At 40.0% G+C, this 19471-nt stretch overlaps 1 protein-coding gene across 1 annotated transcript; it reads right to left on the bottom strand.

Annotated features, from left to right (window-relative positions):
• Positions 1-290: 290 nt before the first annotated feature.
• LOC134855187 (F-actin-capping protein subunit alpha-2-like) lies at positions 291-18245 on the bottom strand. Its single transcript, XM_063871628.1, has 6 exons — positions 18230-18245; positions 12405-12629; positions 11785-12004; positions 11042-11223; positions 10406-10536; positions 291-1646 (listed from the first exon to the last, which is right to left on the bottom strand). Exons 2-6 carry the CDS (start codon positions 12585-12587, stop codon positions 1499-1501), a joined length of 864 nt encoding a protein of 287 aa, XP_063727698.1. The 5' UTR covers positions 12588-12629; positions 18230-18245; the 3' UTR covers positions 291-1498.
• Between the last annotated feature and the right edge of the window lie 1226 nt (positions 18246-19471).

Genomic DNA, 19471 nt, shown 5'->3' with positions numbered 1-19471 from the left:
AAATTATTTCGTTCTTTTACACTTCAACACGCAAATTTATTCTCCTTCTTTTAAAACTACTCCACATGAAACAAACACTTAAAATTGTGTTCTTCTTCTTTTAAGTTATTCAGAAAACAGCAGTATAAACAAATGAATTGAAAAAATATATATTTTTGCCATATAACAAATGTAAGCAAATAACCATTTTGAGAAACAATCTATACATAAGTTAACTTAGGATCTTGTAAACAATTTCGCCAGTATTCAAAAAATGGAAGATTCGTTTAAAAAAATTCAATTTTTATATGTTCAGCCGTTGAATTAGTCTTTTTATAGAGGACAAAATATTCGTAACTAATTACCAAAGGAAGATATAGAAGATTAAGAAGATCCTAAAAGTTCCACTCTTTACTACACAATCAGACAACAAATTTATCAGAATTTGGCAGACATAAATTACAGAGATTATCATACATTAAAAACTATAGTTGACACCATCAATTAGCTTCTCTAATTCGACATAAACCGTTCAACCTTCAATTCACACAAAATATTTATATAATTTATAATTTCTACGAGAAGCTAATATGATAAAAATTGATTTCAGTTGCTATGAATTTGCTATCCATTCTAATAGACGATGACTTTCCGAAGTGCCCTAAATTAATTTTTTGTAAAAAGAGCCAGCATCTCAAATACGTTGGCTTTTCTTAACTGCGTCAAAGAACATACCACTGTGTTCATTTTATAAATTAATTTTATTTAAGAGAGCTCCTCAAATTTGTCCGGAACTAACAGAAAAACTTCAATGCGATACGCGACCAATCGATTAGCATTTCTGTCAATTAGCATGTGCTAAATACAGCAATTAAGCGTGCAGATAGACAAATTGCCCAATATTTCGCCTACAGAAAATTAACAATTTAAATGATGGGATCTTTTGAGGTTTTAAGCAATTTTTTTTGCATTAAAAGAGTATAAATAACAACCTCATTATTTATTCGTCATTCGATTTGCAACAACGTAATTCGGCAAACATATCTAAATCTTTCAGTTTTAGAGCAAGCATGGATATGCTAATCGACACATATGTTTCTAGATTGTTCCTCAATTACATTTCGTTTTGGGACCCCATATAAATTTTTCAATTTCCAAGCCCAATTATTAATACATGGCACTATAAGCAGTAAAACAACACTTGAGCTTATGTGAACTGTGAAACTATTTTAAAATCTTCCCTTTTTTCACTAGGGGGTTGGGGGTAAATAAAAAGTTCCCTTGATTATTTTTAAAGAGCCCAAAAAAGAAAACGGAGTTTGAAATGCTCGCTCCTGATTGGCTGAGAGCAAATAAGTTTTTCTAAACATAGCTGAACTCTCGCTTTTTATCATTCAAGCGGGATGCTTTCAACATTTTGGACAGTTTAAGGCAAAAAGAAACGAGAGCTCAATTTTGCAACGTAAGTTGATCAGACATATGTGTCATTCATTTATTACATCGCTCTTTCTCTCTCCCTCTATTGGTTCTTCAGCTCGGCTCCTATCTTGTACGAGGCAATCTGTTCCCAGTTCATTTTGGAATGAGTCACTGGCAATGCTCTCCTCAGTGATTTGAACGTGATAGTCTGGAACACTCCGTAGATTTCGTTGATGGCCATCTGGTACCTAAACAACAGCAACACTGAAGTAGGTGTGAAGACACGAGGTTAAATATGTTTCAATTCAAAGGCAACTGTATCGTTCAAAATACTAAATAAACTGCATTCTTTTGTTTCAGTGTGCGCCAGACAATATATCGATCTCAAGGTCAAAAGCAGCAGTTCCCCAGAAGGAACTACGGACTTTATATAACTCAAACTTGTCCCAATGTCATCTTATCTCATTACAGACGGAAAAGTGATGACTTAATCATAAGAGAAATTGATAGCAAAACGAGCAATAAATTTCTCTCCTCGTCCACAAAGGAACATAGTCGACCGACAGTTGGAAAAGGGTCAATGAACACAAGTACAGACTAAAAACAATGAAAAAAAAAGATGCACTTAAAGCTCTTTGAAAATATAGAACATTTTATGTTTGCCACTTTTATTGATCAAATTAACTCAATTTGAGAACATTGAATCAATAGGTAAAGTTTTTATTCCGCTGAGAAATCAAAAAAACTAAACTCCACTTCCGTTCAAGCTTTTTATGCGCCATTTACACGTTCGTATTTGGAGAGTGGAATTTACACTAGTGGACAAAATTAAGCGCAAATTTAGGTTCTTACTCTCTAAAATGCCTTTTTTAGAGGACCATTCTGGTTTACATTTATTATGCATTTCATCGAAACTTTTTCATCGACCTGCAGCAAAAGATCTAAAATACACTCTCTGAAAGTTTCAACTTTTGATTTGAATCCATTACCGGTTTTTTTCAGGTCTGAAAAAGACAGTTTTCACTATTTGTCATGAGGTTTCTATGGGAGTGAACACTTTTTTGAATAAGCGGAGTATTAAAAACTGATCATGCGATGTGAAACATTTTAAAGGAGTAAATTTCATTGTTCAGTCTGATAACTTTCCCAAGCTCTAAGGTTTTTTATACTTTCACACCGTTGGAAAAACCTATTGCAAATGGTGAAAACTGGCATTTTAAGACTTGGAAAAAAACTGGTAAGTGATTCAAATCCAAAAATGAAACTTTCAGAGAATGTAGTTAATATTATTTGCAGTAGATCAAGGTAAAAATTTTGGTGAAAATCCTAACAAATGTTATCCCATATAGACTTCGAAAAAAAGACGGTTTCGAGAGTAAAAACTTAAATTTTTCGTTTAATTTCTTCCACTAATGTACCTAACTTTCAGCAGAAGAATTTCAATTTAACTCAAAAAGAGCCTATATATGCCTACGTGCATTCATAAATGCAGAAATACCTATTGAGGCCCATCTGTAGTTATTAGAACACTTTACCTGAAAAAAACACCAAGTTCATCGACTCAATATTTTGAACTAAATAAGAAAGTAATCAAACCATACACAATTGAATTAAGCGTGAAAACTTTAAAGATTTTCCTGGAAAAACTTGTATCACGACCTATCGAAGCGCCTTTACTACATTCATTCAAATTTAATAATGAAAAAGATGATAATCATAATAATTTGTTTTCAGACATTTATACCATGTGCAGCTAGCTATATACAAAAACTCTTTGTAAGGCTCCCATAAAACCTACAAGTCTGTTCTCAGGTATCTCAAGAAACAAAAACGTTTTCTTTGAAATTAATAGAATGTACTGGTCCCCCCCCCAATTGCAAGTAGTAAGGAAAAAAAATTTTGTTCACGTCCGATTATAATGAAAAGTAAGAGTCGCAGTCGGACTAAAGAGGCAATGACAAACAAATTTGATCTTCATACTAAATTTTTCAAAAATGCCTCGTCGTATCTCAGAACTGCTGCTTATATGAGAGGAGGGAAGGAAAAAAACATCCTGTCTACAGACATTTATACCATTTGTTTTCAGACATTTATACCATGTGCAGCTAGCTATATACAAAAACTCTTTGTAAGGCTCCCATAATACCTACAAGTCTGTTCTCAGGTATCTCAAGAAACAAAAACGTTTTTTTTGAAATTAATAGAATGTACTGGTCCCCCCCCCCAAACGAGCAATAAATTTCTCTCCTCGTCCACAAAGGAACATAGTCGACCGACAGTTGGAAAAGGGTCAATGAACACAAGTACAGACTAAAAACAATGAAAAAAAAAGATGCACTTAAAGCTCTTTGAAAATATAGAACATTTTATGTTTGCCACTTTTATTGATCAAATTAACTCAATTTGAGAACATTGAATCAATAGGTAAAGTTTTTATTCCGCTTAGAAATCAAAAAAACTAAACTCCACTTCCGTTCAAGCTTTTTATGCGCCATTTACACGTTCGTATTTGGAGAGTGGAATTTACACTAGTAGACAAAATTAAGCGCAAATTTAGGTTCTTACTCTCTAAAATGCCTTTTTTAGAGGACCATTCTGGTTTACATTTATTATGCATTTCACCAAAACTTTTTCATCGACCTGCAGCAAAAGATCTAAAATACACTCTCTGAAAGTTTCAACTTTTGATTTGAATCAATTACCGTTTTTTTTTCAGGTCTGAAAAAGACAGTTTTCACTATTTGTCATGAGGTTTCTATGGGAGTGAACACTTTTTTGAATAAGCGGAGTATTAAAAACTGATCACGCGATGTGAAACATTTTAAAGGAGTAAATTTCATTGTTCAGTCTGATAACTTTCCCAAGCTCTAATGTTTTTTATACTTTCACACCGTTGGAAAAACCTATTGCAAATGGTGAAAACTGGCATTTTAAGACTTGGAAAAAAACTGGTAAGTGATTCAAATCCAAAAATGAAACTTTCAGAGAATGTAGTTAATATTATTTGCAGTAGATCGAGGTAAAAATTTTGGTGAAAATCCTAACAAATGTTATCCCATATAAACTTCGAAAAAAAGACGGTTTCGATGTGAGACTGTATTTCACTGCGTTTAATATTTTGTGCACGCATAATTATACATGTAATCAACCTGCCAACTCACTCGCTAGATAGTATCATTATATTAACGCATAAACACTTTTCAGATTCAGATATTGACGTTGTGCCTTTATATTGGATTTACACAATACATTATTTCTTATACAAGTTACTTTAACAATGGTAGCAGGAGTGCAATGACGAGCTACAAGACACCTCCAGAGTTCGTCGGGAAGACGTACGAAGTATGGCGACGAGAAGTCACCCTTTGGCAGCATGTCACAGATTTAAAAAAAGACAAACAAGCTGCAGCAGTAGCCTTGTCACTAAAAGGTTCGCTCAGAGATATTGCAATATCCATGAATTTGAATGAGTTGAATACTGACGATGGAATGTCCATACTCCTGGCAGAACTGGACAAACATTTCAAGAAAGAAGCATGTGATCTTGCTTTTGACGCGTACAAGAAGTTCGAGGGTTTCCAGAGGATGCCAGATCAATCCATGTGTGATTATATCATAGAGTTTGAAAAGCGATACAATGAAATGAAAACGTACGACATGGAACTTCCTGTGAACGTGAGAGGATGCAAACTCCTTGAGAGCGCTGGTCTTGATCAACGAGAGAAACAAATGGTTCTAAGCTCTGCTTCTGCACTTGAGTATCCGAAAATTCAATCTTCTCTCAAGCGAATATTTGGTTCCCTTAGTTTTGTTAACGATGGAGAAAGTGCGAGTAGTACAACTGTGAAAACTGAAGTATTTGTTGCTACTAAGGGCCCCGGAAAAAACTGGGGCAAAAGTAAGTTCAGTAAAAGCAGTGTCTCGAAAAAGAAAAATCCCATTGGAAAAGATGGCAAAGTGACGAGATGTATAGTATGCGGTTCCATTTTCCATTATGCTGGTTCCTGTCCTGACTCCACAAGAAAAAAGAACAGCGAAGTTAATTTGTCAGAAGCTACTGATATAGCAGATGATCCCAGCCCCGAGGAATCGCTTATAACTATCGCTTTGATTGCAGGCTCTCGTCTATTGAAAGAAGCGTTTAATTTTGCCATTTTGGATACTGCTTGTACCGGAAGTATTTGTGGACAAACATGGCTTGATCGTTATCTTCACTGTCTGCCCGAAAAAAAGCGGAAATTAGTAGTTTTGCAAGATTCAAACACAAGCATTATGTTCGGAGACATGAAGAAACAATCTGCAGATTTTAAAGTAGTTTTACCTATTGAAATTGCTGGTCGCTTATGTACTCTGGCAGCCGATGTGGTATCCAGTGATTTACCACTTTTAATGAGCAAGGCAGCATTGAAAAAGGCTGGTGCAGTAATTGACACGAATAACGACTCTTTACTGATATTTGGTAAAAAGGTGAAGCTGAAAACAACGTCTTCAGGACATTACATTTTGCCCCTATTACCACCTGGTGATTTGGTGAGTACTGCGTTCATATCAGAGCATGAAAACGACATCTTGACTTCGAAGGAACTGAGAAAACTTCACATACAGTTTGGGCACTGTAGTCTCAACTCTTTGAGTAAGTTATTGAAGTGTGCAAATGCCAAATTTGTCATAGAAGATGTTCAGCGAGTCATTGGGGAATGCGAAGTGTGCAAGAAGACGGCTCTGCCGAGAAGAAAACCGATTGTATCACTGCCTTTGGCAAGTGAACCGAATGAAGTCATTGCCATGGATCTTCATCAACTTGATACAAATTTGTGGTATCTTCATATTATTTGTCTGTTCAGCAGATTCAGTGTGGCGGTTGCTATCAGATCAAAAAAGGCTGAAGTTATAATCGGTGGTCTAGTAAATTCTTGGATTTCAATATTTGGACCACCTTCGAAAAGTATCCTCACTGACAATGGCGGGGAATTTGCTAATGAGCAGTTGGCAACATTTGCAGAAGCATTCAGTTTCTCACTCATGACAACAGCAGCTTACTCACCGTTCAGCAACGGCTTGTGCGAACGTCACAATAGAACTTTGACAGAAATTTTCAATAAGGTTTCTAAGGAGTATCCTTCGTTCGACGTTAACACAAAGTTATCCTTGGCTTGCTGTGCAAAAAACAATCAGTTCAATAATCATGGTTTTACTCCTTCCCAGATCATGCTCGGACGAAACCCAATAGGCCCTTCTGTCATCAGTTGCAAGCTGCCGGCTTTGAATGAGAGAGAAGGTGTTCATAATTATGTTGAGAACCTGCTCGCTTTATTCAACAGGACCAAATCATGCTTCGCAGAAGCAGAAGCATCCGAAAGAATCCGTAGAGCTTTAAGGCATAACGTACGAGGTAGTACTAGCTGTGAATGTGGCGATATTGTGTACTACAGGCGTCAACAGAGCCGTAATTGGAAAGGGCCCGCTCGTGTAATTGGAAAAGATGGTAAAGTAATTTTCCTTCGTCATGGGTCAGCTGTAGTCAGAGCTCATGAAACCGATGTTCTACTAGAAAATTCAGTTGACGTTTCTCCACACAACGTCCATTGTCCTCCACCTGACAGCGTAACTTCTTCTCAGAATCAAGTTCAAGTTGGTCATTCAGAAGAGGAGTACAGTGGTGATAAAGTTCCGAAAACTACAGAGTCAACCTGCGATAGAATTGAAACGCCAGTTGTTGAAAAGCTGAATATTAGAGAGTCAAACGATGCCGAAACACTCTCCGCTGAAAAGAATTCAATGGGTGAGGAAGAAAGTAGCGACAATATTGGATATGCACCGTTGATCAAACCTGAAAGTCATGACGACGAGAACCAGAGCTCAGAAGTGATATCGCATCAGAATTTGGGAAAACCACCGAAAATCAACTCAAGAATATGCTGTAGGAGCAATAAAAATGGCTTTGAAGAGCAGGATTTTGTGGCAAAAATTCTTTCTCGAGCTGGTAAGGCGACGGGAAAGTATAAAAACTCATATAACATCGAATATGAGTCACCTGAATGGGCTCAGGGCCAGCAAGCTTGTCTGGACCTAGAAAAAGACGTTGAATCATGGGAACCTATCGAGGACAGTGAAATTTTTCTAACTGATTTGCAGAGCACAGTTTTCCAGAATGCAAAAGACAATGAAATTATGAGCTGGAAAACTAACGATGTCTATAGTGTTGTACCAGACACTGGTCAGAAAAAAATGCGCACTCGTTGGATATTGACAATGAAAAAAACACATGGTCGATCAGAACTTATACCCAAAGCCCGTTTAGTTGTTAAAGGGTACAATGAAGACCTTGAAAAGCCGGAAAGAGAGTCACCCGTGATTGCTAGGGAATCAGTTAAAGTTTTTCTATCGATTTGTTCGGTGAAAAAGTGGACACCCTCGACGATTGATGTTAAAACTGCTTTTTTACAAGGTAAATCTCTTGACAGAGAAATCTATGTTTTACCCCCTAGAGAGTATTGCTCCGAGAAAGAAATATGGAAGCTCAAGAAACCAGTATACGGTTTGCAGGATGCATCCATGCAATGGTATCTACGCGTTAAAGAAGAGCTTTTGAAAGTCCATTTTTTACCTTGTCCATTTGAGCCTTCATTGTTTCTCTGGAAAAAGAATTCTACTTGCAGAGGTATAATAGGTATACATGTTGACGATTTTATATATGCCGGTGACCAGGAGTTCCATGATACCATTATCAAGACGCTTGAGAATACATTCAAGATCGGACGGAAGCACTGTAGAGATTTTACTTTCACTGGGTTGAAAATCACTTGTAGCGAAAATGCTATAAATGTGTCTCAAGAACACTTTATTCACAACATGCATGAAATGAGTGTAACTGGTGACAAAACGCGGGTTTTATTGGATGAAGAAGTCGCAAACCTCAGAGGTCTCCTAGGCAAGTTACAATGGCTTGGCGGTCAAACTAGGCCTGATGTATGTTTCGGAGCAAATTCTTTATCAGGCGCAGGTAAAAAGACTGCAGTGTCGCATGTACATGAAGCCAACAAGCTCCTGAGAAGACTCAAGTTCAATAGTGAAATTAAAATGGTGTTTCCTAATGCTCTAAAGATTGGGTTCCTGGTAGTTTTTGCTGACGCAAGTTTCCAGAACCTGGAAGACGGAGGGTCTCAAGGAGGTCACATTGTTTTTATGGTCGACTCAGATACAAAAGATTGTCACTTTCTTTGTTGGAGCTCAAAGAGGATCAAAAGAGTTGCAAAAAGCACACTTACTGCCGAAACATTGTCGCTACAGGATGCTTTGGACTCTGCAGTATATGTTCAGGAACTTATTTTTCATATACTGAACGTTAGAATTCCGATATTAGCTTTCACTGATAGCCTTTCCTTGTTCCACGCATTGTATTCTAATAAGACGGTGGATGAAAAAAGACTCAGAGTAGATATCAGTTCGATAAAAGAGCTGTTGGAGCAGGGAAATGTTTCTGCTGTGTATTGGTTGGAGGGTAAATTGCAATTAGCGGACTGCCTAACCAAGAAAACCGCTATTCCCGAGCTCCTTTTGGACGTTATGGCTAGTTCCAAGCTACCTGACGGTGTGTCATTGTCTGGTAATTCCGAGAAAGAGAGAAAAGAACAGAAAATATGGTGATATTTAGCAACAATTTACTATTTTCCTTCCATTTTGTGATTCGTGCATGTATTTGTGTAGTTATAATTTATGCATTTCATGCTGTTCAGCTAAATCAGTTCCTTAATTAGCGATGTTCGTGTAAAACCTTTCAATATTGACTGATACCAACTTGTGTCTATTCACTTATGCTTGTATAATTTGTGCATTTTATCCGATTGAGTTTAAGCAGTATTCAACTTCTCATTGATTATCCCAACGTGCTAAAACTCAATGAACATGCATGCAATCTGTATCTGAGCTGATGTGTGATTATAATGTATTCATTCAAATCATGCTTCTACTCCGCTGTTATTCATTCCTTTAACAGAAAGAGTGCAGTGTGTGAGACTGTATTTCACTGCGTTTAATATTTTGTGCACGCATAATTATACATGTAATCAACCTGCCAACTCACTCGCTAGATAGTATCATTATATTAACGCATAAACACTTTTCAGATTCAGATATTGACGTTGTGCCTTTATATTGGATTTACACAATACATTATTTCTTATACAAGTTACTGGCATTTTAAGACTTGGAAAAAAACTGGTAAGTGATTCAAATCCAAAAATGAAACTTTCAGAGAATGTAGTTAATATTATTTGCAGTAGATCAAGGTAAAAATTTTGGTGAAAATCCTAACAAATGTTATCCCATATAAACTTCGAAAAAAAGACGGTTTCGAGAGTAAAAACTTAAATTTTTCGTTTAATTTCGTCCACTAATGTACCTAACTTTCAGCAGAAGAATTTCAATTTAACTCAAAAAGAGCCTATATATGCCTACGTGCATTCATAAATGCAGAAATATCTATTCAGGCCCATCTGTAGTTATTAGAACACTTTACCTGAAAAAAACACCAAGTTCATCGACTCAATATTTTGAACTAAATAAGAAAGTAATCAAACCATACACAATTGAATTTAAGCGTGAAAACTTTAAAGATTTTCCTGGAAAAATTTGTATCACGACCTATCGAAGCGCCTTTACTACATTCATTCAAATTTAATAATGAAAAAGAAGATAATCATAATAATTTGTTTTCAGACATTTATATCAGGTGCAGCTAGCTATATACAAAAACTCTTTGTAAGGCTCCCATAATACCTACAAGTCTGTTCTCAGGTATCTCAAGAAACAAAAACGTTTTCTTTGAAATTAATAGAATGTACTGGTCCCCCAGTAAATTAAAAGGCAGACTAAAGAGGCAAATACAAACAAATTTGATCTTCATATTAAATTTTTTAAAAATGCCTCGTCGTATCACAAAACTGCTGCTTATGTAAGGTGAGGGAAGGACAAAAAAACATTCTGTCTACTTTCATTGAACACAAACCTGTTGGTCACTTCCTCGAGTTTCCTCACCACTTCTTCAGCCAGACTGAGTTGGTCTGTGAATTTAAGGCCACTGCACTCCATGTCCTTCTTAGAAACCTTCTGTACATTTCCGTCCTCGTAGTAGTGCACCTACACACGCAAACAATCGATAATAGACTAATTTAACGGCTCTTTTCCACCCCCTCCCCCGCACATGATTCAATACGGATATTCCTTTACAAAAATGGAGTATCAGTCAAATTCGCTGTCTTTAATCAGTCTTTTGAGCTCGTTCCAGTTTCATGAAAAATTTCTTCAGCGAGTAAAACCAGCTCAAATCATGCAGTTTTGGTCCTAAAATATCTACATTCAAAAAAAATTTGTCTGGAATGACCTTGATTTTGAGGACATATGTCAAGGATCACAATCACCGCCGTTAAAAAGCAATCAAAATCATTTAACGAGCGGCAAAATTGTTAAGTGTTGAGAACTCAGGGCTGACCTCCTATCAAATACTTTTTTTTGAGTTCTCTATGCTAGAAAATATCTGAATTAGGTTTCTAACGTGGCAACAAATCTAGCATCCGGTTGCATTACATTTGCTAACTACAGCTAATTACATCAATACACCAAACTCCAATAATAATTGTCGCACCTGTACTTTAGCTGTGCCCTTCATGTTTGCAGTGCCAGCTGTGTGGTCTATGGACACCACCCACAATTCCCGCCAGTTGACGGTGAAGAAGTTGTGGTTCTGGAACTTGTGCGACTCAATCACGATCACAATCTCTGCCAAGCCACTCTCCCGGTTCGTCCTCGCTAATACTGTTTCCACACCTACACTGCCAACGAACAGTAAATTCGTTTCAGGGAATTTCAACTTCACAGAAAAATACTATACTCTTTTTCCTCTTTCACCCCACTTGCGAGTTTTTACAAGAAAATTATTTGTTCAAATTGTCCGATGGTTATGAAAAAGGAAAGCAGAAAAAGAGCCCTTGGAGGTTGAAAGACAAAAATGGCATTTGGCTTCATTCCACAATTACAAAAACATTGTGTCCTTATACACAACTTGATAAAATCAATGGTTACTCTGAAACAGTGGGTATAACTTTTAAAGTCCTTTCCCAGTTCACCCCCCCCCCCCTTTAAATTTCTCTATCTCTAAGATCCGAATAAAACATGTCGATGTCAACTAGTGAATAGATTTTTAGAGCTTTTCGCACTTGAAAACTGCCTTCATGAACAATTTTTAACCATCTTTTAAACCCCCTTCAAAAATTAAAGCCCGATAAATAGTGGAATCTGTTCCATAATAGTAAGACAACCGTGCAAAGGGGCAATATTTTTTTGTTACTAAGGCTGGATGGAAATCAAGGAAAACTTTCAAATTCTCGCCTTCTGGATAGTGGTTCGTGATATACTCCCGCAACTTCTCCGCAACAGCCTTCCGATAAGCCTCGTGTTCCGGGGTTCCTGGGGCATCTCCCACTACCGTCGCTTCCTGTCGCATGGGGTCAAATGTGAACAGTTTGCGTGTTTGAGGTGCCAAGAATGACCCGTCTGTTTGGCGTCCTTCTCTTGACAGGGCTACTTTCTCAGAGTCTCCAACTTTCACCTGAAAACACATACCAATAAAAGTGTGTTGCTTCTAGGCATATAACGTTCTCGACTGCTCAATCGGCGCAGATCAGATAACAATGGGTATTTTTAATTTAAAACTCGGTTAGAAGAATGCTCCAGATTTATTGATGAGTCCCATTCAAAAACTCGTTTAGACCACATGAAATCTACTTGAAGTAATTCAAGTGGGTAATAACAAAAAAGAAAACTTATTGACATTTTTCGCTAGATTTGAAATGAAATTGAAAACATATATATTTCTATTCACTGGCAAAACTTAGAAACGAACAGTGAGTCCAATTATAAATCAGTTTGAGCTTCTAATTTTGCGAGGGTGGAAACCTGGATAACCCACTCAACCCCCCCCCCCCCCCCTAATTTGTTTTTGGACATACAGGCGTGTGCTGTTCCATCCAGTAATCCATATATGTCTTTCTACACTGGGTCAACAAAGTGTCATTCTCCACCAACAGTCTAACATCATTGAATGTCTCATTGAATTCCCCAGGGGGTGTCTGCAACAATAGAGAGTGTACCACTTGTTTCTTTTCCTCGTCGCTCAGTTGGGGTTCTCCCATGGCTAGGATAGATACAGAGAGACAGAAGAACACGAGTAATCTGAAAAGTAGTCGCAGTCATTTGTGGTTGACTAACAATATACTGCGCATTCTGCCCACTTTCGAAATTTTCAGAAAAAAGATAGACATCATTAAAATCAATCAAAATTTTGCTTTCAAATCAACCACAGCTCAAGGTTACTTGACAAAATCTGGGTCTTTTCACACTTTGAACGTTAAATTAGCAACAAAATGAAACTTGCAAAGCTGTAATACAGCCGACAAATGTTGCACAGCGCCACGTTGTGCAGAAATTTAACATTTGGACGAAAACTTTGGACGACAACTTTGGTCTCACCATACTGCACAAAATGACGTCGCTAAGCCGGTATACAATCACCCGAAACTCTCAATGCCGGAAAAAGAAAAAACTGAAATCGGAGTTGGTTAATTTACAGCAAACATAAAAACAAGTTCGAAGAGAAGGCGCATTTGAAATACAGTATGCTCAAAAATTGTAAACTAACAAAAGGCTCCAAAAAAACATGAAATGAACAAAAAAAAACAGTTGGATTCACAACAGTCCGGTTTAAGGCCGCAGGTGGGCACGCGTTACCGCTTCGCGGCAATTACCGGCTCTAATTTTAGAATAGAGTCCTATTCTTTGTTGGCAAGCTCGCAACACGTTGGCAGGACTGCGGCGGGCATTATTTTGTTGTTTATGTCAATTGGGTGTCAGGACAAAAGATACCATACCAAAAACTCCCATGACAAAAGATACCATACCAAAAGATCCCTTGTATAAAAATCGCCCATACCATAAAATCCCACGCATTATGAACAAAAATCATGATCAAAGTGTAAGCAGAAATAAATCTAGAGTGATGATATCTCAATTAGGTTCACGCTATTAAAAAACAATGCAAATTTAAGATAACTAAATTTAAACTGGACTCATTGTTGGGATTAACATGTGTTTAATTTAGTGTTAATATGGCATTGAATTAGAACAACTCAATTGAAAATGTATACACTCTGCATTCATTATCTCCCTCTTTAACTCATTGATAAGTCAAAAATGAATTCTTTTACTTGGGGAACCTCACAAAAAGGCCAATCACTGATTATTCTTGATGGCCATGAATTTTAAAAGAAACGCGATACGAAGACAACGACACACTGGCGCTGCAGCAAATGGAGATCGTATAAATGCGAACACTTTAATCACTTCTGGGAGCGATATAATCTCACATAGCAACGAGCATAGTCATGAGCTCAACGCAGGACGCTCAGAAGCTCGGCAACTAGTTCAACAAATGAAGGAGACAGTTAGGAATCAATTAAATCCAGTAAACAGCCAGATAATCGCAGCTGGTTTGCAATTGGTGCAGGACGAAAAAGTAACCCAACTGTCTTTGCCCTCCCGGTCGGCGCTAACGCGAACTTAAAACAGAAGTAAACAAACGACATCCCTGCCCACTATTAACACAGATGACCGTCATTTCGAAATACCCGATCGTTTTAAGCAATTTTGTCTTTTTGATAGCGGAAAACAAGATACCGAACGCGTATTAATTTTTCTCGATTATTGAACAAATAGATTTGTCTATGCTTATTTGTGTTTTTCAATCTATACAACACGGATGCATAGAATTACACTCCTCGGGCGTGCAACCTTATTTTGTTTCGTATAAACCTTTGTGCGTGGCAGTATCATTCGCTAAGTGAACTACTCCACAGGCTGAATTCTAACACTTCTAAAAATGATTATGTATTCACCAATGAGAAGATATGGAATTGAGATTTGGTTGTAAGGAAAAGGAGAAATCAGTCAGGCAGATAGCTTTTGATTCCTATTCAATGAAGTGTCTTGTAAAAAGATAATCTCATACTTCTGTATAGCAAGTTCTCAAGTAAGGCTCCTCCTCTAACTATCTCAAAAACATTGACATTGTTGCCGCAATAGATTTCAAACCTAACGTAATTTCAAGATCTTATGGTGCGACCAATTTTAGAAAATATTTTATTATATATTCCGTTTTCTTCGAAAGTTAATTAATACATTTACTTGAACAAAAAAAAAGAAAAAAAAAGAAAACTAATTTGCGCTAACAGCAAAGGAACAAAGGAGCACCAGAATTGGGAATGCAAAAAACGTAATAAACTGCACAAGACTAGATGGCCCGGCTGACAATCATAGTGGCGTTTCCTCTCATGAGGCACACTGAGAGGCTCTGGAGAAGGCGAACTGGGGCAACACGAGCGTCACGTGAACCAGAACGTCTGGCATCAGCGAGGATAGCAACTGACTTGAGGGTTTTGATAGCTAAAGCGGACCAACCCCCGAGCGTTTCGACTGCTAACGGGAAAAAACTGATTCCTTGTTCCTCACAGTTTTTCTCGTGTTTCGAAAATTTGCGGTCCTCAGCAACTTCCAGGGACGCCCCGGGGGTCTCCGCCGCACGAGAGAGAAGAGATAACTGCAGCGGGGATGTCACGGTGACGTCGAAAGCAGCTGGGCGACCAGCGCTCCAAGTAGGGATTAAAATATCGCCGGGTTTGGACCGTTCTCCAGGGATGAGGTTCCGTTGCTCCTTGATGGGGGCTAAAGAGGCAGCCGAGGTAGCATTGAAAATAATGTCCCGTAGTCTGTCGTGACGGGAGATCCGGCCACCACTCCCCCCACAAGCGACAGCGTGGTCCCCGAGGACGTCCAGAATGCCAGACGGACACGCGGGGCACCTACGAGCAGACGCGAACACAGGAAGACCAAGGCGGTATCTGACAGCAGCTTGGAACTCAGCGGGTAGCAGGTGCAGGCCAAGACCTTTAATGGGGACTGCGGTAAGCCAAGCGCCGGCGTAAGGCAGAGAGAGCGACTGAAGACGAGCTTGCTCGCGGGAATCGGGAAGTGACGAGAAGAAAGCGTTGTAGGTGGCCTTATCGAGTTTCTCTTGGAAAGCTTCTTGAGTAAAACCGGGAGTGTTAACGCTTCCAGACTGTTCACGGAAGTCGTTCGAGGCACGCAGGAACTCCGGCGTATCAGTGATGTCGCATTCGGTTAGAAACGAGACCAAATGAGCTGACTGACACGAAGACCCTAGGAAGGCAGGGATGTGTTGGTCGCGAGCTTGCCGGACGCCAAGTCCGCCATCTTTGATAGGCAGGGAAGACTGGGACCAGGCAAGATCAGGAACAGGTGAGCCAACTATGACAGAAAGGGCATCGCGGAGGAGTTCATCAAAAACTTGCAGGGAAGCTGCGACAGGCTGAGAGGGCGGCTGAGTCCGAAGAGAGTACGTCAGCTTGGGAGCAGCAAGGCAAGTGCGAGTGATGCCAAGTGAGAGCTGGGGGTCATCAAGAAGAGGTAACTTTTCAAGACATTTGGTGGCCTTCGAGATGCGTTTGTCCAGGACTTTAACTGAGATCTCAGTATCACCAATGGGGGCGCCAAGAAGCTCGAAGCCATTAGACGCTGCTCTCGGGATAGAGACGGGGATGGAGGAGAACTCCACAGGGGCCCACAACTCACACTTACTGTGCTTGACTTTGAGGCCGAGATGCAAGCAGTTGGAAGTGATGAGTTCGAGAGCCTTGAGCAAGGAGTCTTCGTCGCCGGCACAAATCCCATCATCAAGGTACCAGCAGTTGAGGGTGAGACCGGGGACTTCCGACTTGAGAGATTCGACTAGAGAGTGCAGGGTGACCGCAAAAATGAGAGGCCCTAGCGGATCCCCCTGTTGAACTCCTTTCTCGCTGTTGAGAATGACATCCTCGAACAGCAGATGACTGTGGTGACCGTAGGTAAACTCAACAAAGGCGGAGAGACCGGGAAGACGGTTGCGAACTTGAAGGAGGATCTCGGTGCGGTCTAGCGTGTTGAAAGCGTTCTCAAAATCCACTGTTAAGACGCCTTGGTGACCATGTTCCGAGCACTTTTTGACTGTCATTTTAGTAGCGTGGACAATGGCTTCCGAGCCACCGCTGGTAGCGACTCCAAGCTGGTGAGGACACAGAAAATCACGAGCTTCAGCGTTGGCGGCTTTAGCAAGGCATTTAGCAGTGAGCCTTCGGAGCACTTCGCCGACCGCAATAGGCCGGACACCACCCTTGGGTTTAGCGGTGGCAAAGAGATTCGCGCTGCATAGCCACGGAGAGAGACTAGAAGGGGCTTGCCCGGCAGCGAGGATATTAACAACCCTGTTGAGAGACTCTAACGTTCTGGCAGCAGTCTGAGGAGTGGGGCACTCAACGGCGTGAACAAAGTGCTCAGGGAACCAGCGCGAAGGACCGGCAGCAGTGCCGCTCGGGAAACCTTTGAGAGACTTATGAACGAACTCAGATTCGAATTGGTAGGCAAGAGGGGATTCATCCCGGCCAGAAAAGACAGGAGGGTCAGCGGAAGGATGAAGACTGCGAAGGTCCTTAAGCGACTCGTCACTTTTGGACACGAGGCCATCGGAACACAGGGCTTTAGCTGCTCTGCCGAACTGACCGAGGCCTGCTAGCTCTTTGGCTCTGCGGACATTAAAGTCAGGAGAAGGTTTGCTGTTTTTCTTCGTTCGCTCTTTAGGTCCTTTGGTAGCGTTAGACCAGAGGTCCGAAATATTGCCCTCCTTCCAGGACTTGATTCTTTGGCGAATGTCTCTGCAGTTATTAGCGGCGTGAGACTTGCCTCCGCGGCGAGGGGCTTTCAAGATACATTTGGGGAGCATGAGCAACCGAGTCCAGTTTTTCAGATTGTCCGGAGCGGTGGCGCAGTTGTCAAGGGCGTGACCAACAACCTCAGACCACTCGTTACGAAGAGAAATCGGAACGAACCGGACAGTGTCAACTCTGGAAGACATGACGTCAGAAAGATCCGGCACAGCGCTTTCGGCGAGCTCAGCCGAGATCGTCATACTTGACATCCCTTGAGAGAGGCCAGAGCTAACAGGAGCATCCCGAGAAGGAGAACTCGTTAAAGCGACAGAGATAGGACTGGAGACAGGAGGCGCTAGAAGGCAAATAGGACCGCGAGAATTCCGGCCTATCGGAACATAACCATCAGGGAGCCGGAAAATTTGATCAAGGTTGACCCAGGAGTCATAGCTTTTATTCCAACCACGAAAGTGAGCAAAGAAGCGATCGTTGTCAACTTTGAGGATAGAAGCATCATAGATACCGGAGGTTAGGTCCGAGATGGCCACAGACGACCCGACTAAGATCTCCGCGGCGTTAACAAATCTGAGCAACTGAGTAGGGTCGACAGCCGGGCCAGGATTACTTTCAATATCACCAGCGCATAAAAGAAGGAGCATAGAAATGTTATAAAACGACAGCTTTGAGTTGAGTTTAAACTTGCGTGACCGCAGTTCTTGTCGTGATTGTGGATCAGGTTTCTCGCGAGCCAGCAGCAGCATGTGAGTAGATCCAACAGGGGTGTGACCGTTCTGCACACGGTTGAAAGCTAAAACCAGAAACACGGTCGAGAAGAAAGAGGCAAACAATTGCATGCCTAACGTAGGAGGGGTCTCACCCAGACGTAGAGATAACGAAGGCAGAAGGGGAGAGCCAGAGTCAAGATCGGGCACGCTACCTGAAGACCAGTGGTGCACTTCGGGCAGGTCAGGAAGTGTGCAACGTCCAGCCAGGTGATCAGCGGCACATACCCATCTCAAACTATTTAATAAGTTTATCACAACAATTAGGCTGTTTTTGTCATTGATAAGTCTTTAACTCATTGATAAGTCAAAAATGAATTCTTTTACTTGGGGAACCTCACAAAAAGGCCAATCACTGATTATTCTTGATGGCCATGAATTTTAAAAGAAACGCGATACGAAGACAACGACACACTGGCGCTGCAGCAAATGGAGATCGTATAAATGCGAACACTTTAATCACTTCTGGGAGCGATATAATCTCACATAGCAACGAGCATAGTCATGAGCTCAACGCAGGACGCTCAGAAGCTCGGCAACTAGTTCAACAAATGAAGGAGACAGTTAGGAATCAATTAAATCCAGTAAACAGCCAGATAATCGCAGCTGGTTTGCAATTGGTGCAGGACGAAAAAGTAACCCAACTGTCTTTGCCCTCCCGGTCGGCGCTAACGCGAACTTTAAACAGAAGTTAACAAACGACATCCCTGCCCACTATTAACACAGATGACCGTCATTTCGAAATACCCGATCGTTTTAACCAATTTTGTCTTTTTGATAGCGGAAAACAAGATACCGAACGCGTATTAATTTTTCTCGATTATTGAACAAATAGATTTGTCTATGCTTATTTGTGTTTTTCAATTTATACAACACGGATGCATAGAATTACACTCCTCGGGCGTGCAACCTTATTTTGTTTCGTATAGACCTTTGTGCGTGGCAGTATCATTCGCTAAGTGAACTACTCCACAGGCTGAATTCTAACACTTCTAAAAATGATTATGTATTCACCAATGAGAAGATATGGAATTGAGATTTGGTTGTAAGGAAAAGGAGAAATCAGTCAGGCAGATAGCTTTTGATTCCTATTCAATGAAGTGTCTTGTAAAAAGATAATCTCATACTTCTGTATAGCAAGTTCTCAAGTAAGGCTCCTCCTCTAACTATCTCAAAAACATTGACATTGTTGCCGCAATAGATTTCAAATCTAACGTAATTTCAAGATCTTATGGTGCGACCAATTTTAGAAAATTCAGAGAGATTATCGTTTTCTTTATCAACGTGAAAAATCGGCCTGTGAAAGAGTTTTTTTTTCAAAAAATGTCAGAAGAAATTTTGCAAGAAAACAGTTCAGTAATTTGTTTAATAATTATTAAATCTTTAAATGACCAATGAGTTATTACTAAACCAAGAAATCATTTTTAGACGGCTAAAAAGCAACGCAACCAATTATGGAGATCAATGACTATTTCACAAAAT

This window comes from Symsagittifera roscoffensis, chromosome 10 (assembly GCF_963678635.1).
Source record: "Symsagittifera roscoffensis chromosome 10, txSymRosc1.1, whole genome shotgun sequence".
NCBI lineage: Eukaryota > Metazoa > Xenacoelomorpha > Acoela > Convolutidae > Symsagittifera > Symsagittifera roscoffensis.
Note: the sequence above shows the minus strand (reverse complement) of the source record. Positions and strands in the feature narration are given on the sequence as shown.